At 38.5% G+C, this 8245-nt stretch overlaps 1 protein-coding gene across 1 annotated transcript; it reads left to right on the top strand.

The window, feature by feature from the left end:
* The first annotated feature begins 4168 nt into the window (after positions 1 to 4168).
* On the top strand, positions 4169 to 6564 carry GPRIN2 (G protein regulated inducer of neurite outgrowth 2). Its single transcript, XM_089680070.1, has one exon. The coding sequence runs from the start codon at positions 4186 to 4188 to the stop codon at positions 6001 to 6003; it is 1818 nt and encodes a 605-aa protein (XP_089536196.1). The 5' UTR covers positions 4169 to 4185; the 3' UTR covers positions 6004 to 6564.
* Positions 6565 to 8245: the final 1681 nt, after the last annotated feature.

Here is an 8245-nt window from a genome sequence, read left to right on the forward strand (position 1 = left end):
GATTCGCAGAGGAATCACACCGCATTGCTGTGCAAATCATATGCAATTTTTACAGCAATGCGATTTGAACCTATTTATTTTGTATGACTCAAACTGCACCACATCCACACTGAAATGGTGCAGGAAACTTTTTTTGCCACACTGGAATTGGATTGCATGGGTGTTCACACCCATGTGATCCAATTCCGAATATCACATTGTGTTTTGAGAACCTATTTTGGGTTGTCGTTAACATACACACCTGCAGCAGTTCACATGAATGGAGTGCGATTTTGATGTGGTGCTGGAAATACACAGAAATCAGCAAATTCTGCACCGCATCGGGGTGAACCAGGCCGCTGTAGTAAGGTGGATTGGGCTGTCTCTTTGCTTGACTGGGCTGTCTTTTTGCTGGATTGGTCTTGTCTCTTGCTGGATTGGGCATGTCTCTTTGCTAGACTGGGCATGTCTCTTTGCTAGATGGGGTTGGCTCTTTTCTATATGGGGATGTCTCTTTGCTGGCTTGTGATGTCTCTTTGCTGGATGGGGATGTCTCTTTTCTGGATTTGGCCAATATATAGGAGGCACTGGGATTAGAGAGAAAGGGGGGGGGGCATGACTGCAAGTGGCACTGTGATAGGGGGCTGTGATTGCTAGGGGCACTGTAATGTAAAGGGGCACTGTACTATAAAGGGAACTGCAGTGTAAAGGGGCACTGTGATCATTACAGTGCCCCTTTACAGTGCAGTCCCCTTTATAACACAGTGGCCCTTTACATTACAGTGTAGAGGACTGACTCTGTAAATTTCCCATCACAAACCACCCCCGCGAATGCCCAACCCCTATTTCCCCATCCCCCCAGTCCCTGGAGAAATTGGCTGCTCAGTATAAAATGACCGGGCCTATTTTTTGCCCCAGTCTGGGCCTGCACATGCCCCTTTATTTTACTGTAGCCTTTTGTGCTATACCTTTAGTAAATAATCGTCTTGCATCTGTTCAGTATATAGGGAACAAGTGCACCCAATGCACAACAGTGGTTGAAAACTCTTTGTATTATTTAATAAGATTAGAGAGCTTAAGTCATTTAACTTTCTGTGTTTATTTTGTAGCAAATTAAATAGGTCACATCTAAAATTACAAGACACACAGGGGGAGGAGGAGGAACAAATTTGTTGCTTTCATAGAACGAATTAATGAGAGCAACAGACTTAGGATCAGTCTTACAAGCCAACGTAAGCTTAGCCAAAAATAGTATGCATTAATTCTATATCTCCTCATGTAATCCTTCTTCCCTTCTCCAAACACATCTTTGCAAATCGTGAGTTGTGTCTTTTTTTCCCGATGCTTTGTGAAAAGCTTTTTGAAGTTTTAACTGTTATACTAATGACTATATGCTGTATACATATACAGTGTAATAAATAAGTGCTACAGTGAGTAGTATATAACAGCCTAAAACTTTTTTCATTATATATATATATATGAAATTTATACTACATATTATTATAGTTTAATATATATATATATATATATATACACATTGTTATTGGGGTCCACTATAGGATCAAGGCTATGCAACCCAAATATATTTAAACCATAAATGCACAATTGTCTTGAGTTTATTTGCTCCATCATCTTACATTATATGTACTGTAAAGCCAAAATGTATTTTTTATTTTTAGGTAGAATGGTAGAAATTTTGATTTTTTTAATGCCATCTGTGTCCCTGCTGTAGGGAGGTTTATCTTCTGTATTTGTCCGAGTGCCCATTGTTTTCAATACAGAAAGTGATGAGAAATCCAACATTTTTCAGTGACACATGAATAGGTTGTGAGAGGTAATCTTCTAATAATGAAATCTGTTTTGGTAAAAACTGTATAAAAGGGTATTTCCCTCACTTTGAAGAGATCTTTCTTTTTTATGTGTTGTGTTTCTTAGACAGGATGTGAAGAGAAATCTACCCAGTGTGGTACAGACCAAGCCTCAACCAACCAACTAAAGTTTTGGATTTGCATACGCTTAAACAATATTGTTTTTTTTTGTATCAAACATAAAGCTTATGGCCAGTAACACTATGGGGTGTGTTTAAAAAAAAAAATCTACATTGCAATTCACCTTGTAAAGTTCATTCTCTGAAAATAGGGCACAAAATGAATGTTATTAAACTATTTCCTGTAGTGGTAGAATATTTTTCAAGAATTTAAACCACAAAACACTGCATTTTATCTGCTAGATGTGCAAAGTATGCTAGGAAATTCTTATGATACTTAGGGGTTTATTTACTAAAGCTGGAGAGTCCAAAATCAGACTCCCTTCTGCATAGAAACCAATCAGCTTCCAGGTTTCATTGCCAAAGCTTCATTGAACAAGCTGAGGTTAGAAGCTGATTGGTTTCTATGCAGAAGGAAGTCTGATTTTGGACTCTCCAGCTTTAGTAAATAAACCCCTTAGAGTCATCTAGTGGCCAAATGTGGCATTTCCATTTTAAATAAACTAAAACCATTCTCAGAAAATAGATTAATACCATTTGTCTTTTGCCCCATATTCACAGAATGCACTTTTACTGAGTGAATTACTAACCATTTTTTTAATGTAGCACTACCTCCGCAGGGGCTGCTTGATAATGCTTGTCTCCAGTGGGTGCCCTGACCTTGCAAGCCTTCTGGCACTTCCGACACTCTGGGTTCAGACATAATTCAGCAGTATGAAAAAATAATGCAAGAGACACAATTCTTTAGTAACACCTCTATATTAGCCTCTTTCAAAAGAGTAGACCACAGAATGAAGGTTTAGGAGGTAAAACCCAGGTAACGCATAAAAGCAAAACACTGATGAAATGGAAAAAAACAAATAGCAATGATTAACATTATACAAATTATACATTGTAACTATGTAACACCAGCAGCAGGAAGGGAAAGAAAAGGCTTGTTGATTTATCAGCTCCCTCCGGGCCACCGACGTCACAATATGGATTGCAAATCATTTATAAATCCAAAACTGATTTAGAGGCACTCACGGGTCTTGCAGAGAGTAGCTCTAAACCAGTTTTGGATTCATATGGATCTCTTCGTGGGTGAGCACCTGGACATTTATCTCAAACATAAAGCGCTGTGGCTACCTTTGGAACTATATATATATAACTGTATATATATATATATATATATATATACTGTGTATATATATATATATATATATATATATATAAACACCCTGGCATAAATGGTTATAGGCACCCTAATTTTAATAACAATGGCTTAGATGCAAAGAGGTCCCTTTAACTAGAAATAGCAACTTGAGTCCTGAATTGTTTGAAGTTCCTGATGTGATAGCAGTCGTCTTCTGCTAGCATTGGTGGGGCCCATATACAGTGGTGAGTAATGGTAATTTAATAAAGAACACAGGCTGTGGCAAATGCTCTCTAGAGTGTTGTTAGAAAAAAGTTGGGTATCTGCCCGCTCACCAATCCCATGGATATTTTGGCCTCCTCTGAACAGGTTTTTTGCACAGGCTCTTGGCTGTTCACAGAGAAGTGCAGAGTTACCACCTGTCGGTGAAGCAAACAGAGATGACTGGCTGAAGACTGGATAGTGACATTCTCACTGCAGAGAAGCTGATGTGATACCGGTGTGGGGATTGGTAATCTGTCTGAAGGAGAACAGCAGTCCCCCTGTGTTCAGTTCTAAATCATGCACCAAGAGAGTGAGCCAGTTCCTTGTCATGGAATATATCTGCTCTCCCAGCAACCTTCTGCTTCCCCAGCTGTCAGGTAGTTGTAGTCCAATCAGCACTCAGAAATACAGTATGTATTGGCTATATGACCACAGGTCCCAGGATCCTCTGCTGTTAGAAGAACTTGATCCACTCTGCTAACAGGAAGTGATGTAGCAGTCCCAGTGTTGGGCACTAGGGGGAAAAAGGTTTAACCATAGTCTTATCTGTAAATGGCATAATGATAAAGCCAACACCTAGCTACATACAACACCCAAGCAATCCTTTGAAAGGTGCAGAGGTTCAGTCTGCACAAAGCTGATATTTTTATCACGGTAGATGCTGTTAAGTTAAATCCCTCATCGTCTTGTCTAATTCGAGCAAAACAATTATCACTTTATTGTCTTATCTGAAATATGTGTATAAATTTAACAGTTAAGGCCCCAGTTAATAACAAATGTGTCTGTTTTCTTATACAGGTCCAAATTAACTCTATTTATCATGACAAATAACATTCAGAACCTTTCCACTCATTCCTGCCAGGAAGAATTGAACTTAATGTACATTGAGAAGACTATTCCTGGCTGTTATTCATTGTCAAATAGTTCTTCAGCTCTGCCCTGTATTAGTCTTGAAGGCTCAGAGACAAAGCCAGAGATGCATAAAAGCCTTAACAGCATTCATTGTGTGTCCAAGTGTAATGAGAACAGCATTCAGCATTCACAAAGTTCCAACTTGTCGCCTACCCAAGATATAGCAGCTGATCAGTCTTTTACGAAAACCAGCTGTAATCATCTTTCTGTAGACACAGCAGAGGAGAAGATACATCAGAAGAATCACTATCTGTCTGCAGACTCCTCTCTAGCTGCCACAGAGCCTGAAATCACACGTAGTTTTGTCAGATACAACGTTTCTGAAAATATTTCCCTGCTAGGTCGCTCAAAAATGTCAATGTATGAAGCTGAAAGCCTTGAGAAACTGGACACCCCAAACACGATTGTCCATAAAAGCTATTCGGATTACTGCTGTGGCCATAGAAAATCAGTGCCTCATTCTGTCAAAGTGTACAATACAATAAGTGCCACATGTTCAAATCTATCCTCATCTGGCACTATCTCTGGCTCTGGCAGCGACAGGACTTGTAATCTCAGTAGTGTAACGCAAGACTCTGGAATAGTTCATTCTTTATCAAATATTCAGAACAACCTAATACATGCCACTTCTCCTGATAGAGATCCCAGCATTCCACTGTGTCATTTGGATAATAGTTCCATTCAGCACAATATAACAGTGTATACAGTGCCAGGGACATACCAACATGGCATTTTAGGACCAAGGAACTCTGGGAATGGTTTTCCAAATAATGGACACATATACAGTCAGTCACACTACAATATACCTGGGCTAATGTCTTGTGATAATATTTCTGAAACTAAACTCCATCACAAAGCTATGAATATTCACAACAGTTGTTCAGTGCATTGCTGCAGGAGCCATGAACCTATGATAAAAGCAGATGACACTATTGCTGCATATTGCCACTCGATGCCCATACCATCAGCTCAACTCTCGACTGGACTGGGACATTCAGTTGGTGATCCAAGCTCACTGAATACTCAGCCCCAATTGTGTTCCCAATTGACACTTTCTGATAAGTCTGCCTTTCCAAAACTAGTGTCATCTGTCAGTGAATCCGGCCTGGATGCTAGGAAGCTATTAAAATGTGGACAGCTTACATTTCCACAAGCTCTTGTCTCAATTGAAGAGCTGCATTTAAATAGTTCAGTGAAGGGGAACAATGACTTTCTCCTTAAAACCACAGACAATTCACAAGATGGTTTGGAGTTTAATTCAAGTGCAAAGATGAAAGATAACTGGACAATGACATCTATGAATTATTTATTACCAGAGCAGAGACTCCCACTTACCTGCAAAGATGCTGAAGTACAAACTATTATTATTATGGAAAATAAATCAGCGTCAACCATTCCTTGCCTTCAAACCACTGGGCATTCCCACTTACATCCTGAGCTTGGACTAGGGTTTAACCTACAATGCCCCCAGACCCCTGTACGGGAGGTACGGTGGGATGATGAAGGAATGACATGGGAAGTCTATGGAGCAGCAGTAGATCCTGAAGTCCTGGGCTTAGCCATTCAGAAGCATTTGGAGATCCAAATAGAACAACATATGCAGCCTTCTGAACTGTCAGGTGAAATGGAACAGCCCACTAAGAAGAAGAGGAGGTCATTCAGAACTGTAATTCGTTCTCTGAGACAATCTAACTGTTGTGTGAGGACAAACTCTACATCTGAGTGATAACTAAGAGCCTACATCACCATTGTTAACAGTCTGATGTCATCAATACAAAATAAAACACAAATATACATTTATTACACAATATTTAATCTTTACAGGGTACAATCACTTATGCAGAGTCATAAATGTCAGAAATATAATTTGTTTTATCTAGTAGTAAAGGCTTTTAAAAAAGACGATCAAATTCATTTTTTTTTTTAATCGTAAGACGATTCTGTTGACCCACCCTTTTTTTCTCAGACAGCATTTTAGATCTTGTCTTTTATTCCAGTCTTTCAGTATTACTTGTAATATGGATTTTGTTTGGAAATTGAACGCCTGTCTTATCTGAAGGAATGGATTCATAGAAAGGAAATTTTACCTAGGGAAAGTTACAGGAGGCTACAGACTACTCCTTTCATTGAGTTGACTTTTATTTCTATACTAGCAAATATACTGTTTATATTTAACGTAAGCATACGCATTATTATTACTCATGCAATTTTGAATGACATCTGTGCTTTATTAAAATTCTACAATTTTGCCAATTCTGTAGTGTACAAAATAAAAAAAATACTAAAATATGTTTGTTCATAAGTGGCATAAACATATATACAACAGAAGAGGTGTATGTAAAATGAAAAAAAAATGTACCATGGATAGAAACTAACCAGCAACCCAAGACAATCTCAACTATACGTTCCCAAAGATGTATCAGTCAGAGATCTTTGCAATGTGGCTTGTAAAGAGAAACATTGATCTAGAATCCACAAACTGGGATTATCAGCACAAGAATCTCATACAGCTGCTTTTGTAGGTATAAGGCAGAATATATATATGTATTTGTATAAGAAAATCGTAGAGGTCCATAATTTCTCTTTGGTGATATAAAAAAGATATTCTTGATATTTTAGAGTGCAAACCTAGCCATTTTTTTAGTTTGGACAGAGCAGGAAAGGATAGAACTCCTATCAAGTTTCTACTGTTGCTAGTATCTAAGCTGAGTAGATTCACCCACTCTATTTTTCCTATGTCCATTGTCAATATGAAAGGGATGGAAAGTCCAACAATTTAGAAATGTCATCAGAACAAGTAGTCATAGCAAATCGTTCAATAGCGACATCTGTTCCAAGGAGAAAGTGGCTAAGAGATAATTTCCCTTTATATCCTGTTCCTGGGATAGAAAGTAAAGGGGAATCTACCCAATTGGCCAGAGACTGTAAAATATAAACTGACAGGGGTTATATACCTTCACTACTCTATTCAAAACCTAAACAAAGTTTTGGCTATACCTATACTAAAAATATATTTAAAAGAAGTGATCAAGAAAGGTTTTGCCCATGAAACATGAACAAGGTTTGGGGTATTTGAAAAAATGTTTCATTGTAGCCTACTATAGTCCACTGGATAAATCCTGGCTCCTGCATACAGTCATGGCCAAGAATATTGGCCCCACTGCATTTCTGTCAGATAATGCACCACTTCACACAAAAAATTGTTGCCATTACAAATGTTTAGGCATTCTCATGTTTATTTCTTTTGTTTGAATTGGTATGACACAAAAAAGTGGAGAAACAAAAAGCCGTATCTGGCACATTCCACACAAAACCCTAAAAATGGACTGGACAAAATTATTGGCACCCTCAATTTAATATTTGGTTGCACACCTCTTGGAAAAAATAACTGAAATCAATAGCTTCCTGTAACCATCAATGAGTTTCTTACACCTCTCTACTGGAATTTTGGACCACTTTTCTTTTGCCAACTGTTTCAGACCTCTCAGATAGGAAGGGTTCCATTTCCCAACTGCTGTTTTGAGATCTCTCCAAAGGTACTCTATGTGACTGAGATCTGGACTCATTGCTGGCCAGTTCAGTCTGAAACCATTTCTGGGTGCTTTTTGATGTTTGCTTTGGGTCATTGTCCTGCTGTAATACCCATGACCTCTGATGGAGACCCAACTTTCTGACACTGGGCCCTACATTGCACCCCAGAATTCTTCAGTAGTCTTCAGATTTCATAATGCCATGCACAAGATATCTAGTGCCTGAAACAGCAGAGCAACCCCAAAACATCAGTAAACCTTCATCATGTTTGACTGTAGGGACTGTATTATTTTCTTTAAAGAACTCTCTTTTCTTAAATAACACTTTTTCTGAAAACAGTAGAATGATGGGCTTTACCAAAAAGCTGTAATTTTGTTTTTTCTGTCTACAGCAAATCTCTCAAAAGGGTTTTGGCAAACTCCAATCTGGCATTTTTA

Source organism: Staurois parvus, unplaced genomic scaffold (genome assembly GCF_062004578.1).
Source record: "Staurois parvus isolate SC_StPar_1 unplaced genomic scaffold, SC_StPar_1.0 ptg000234l, whole genome shotgun sequence".
NCBI classification, from domain to species: Eukaryota; Metazoa; Chordata; class Amphibia; order Anura; family Ranidae; genus Staurois; species Staurois parvus.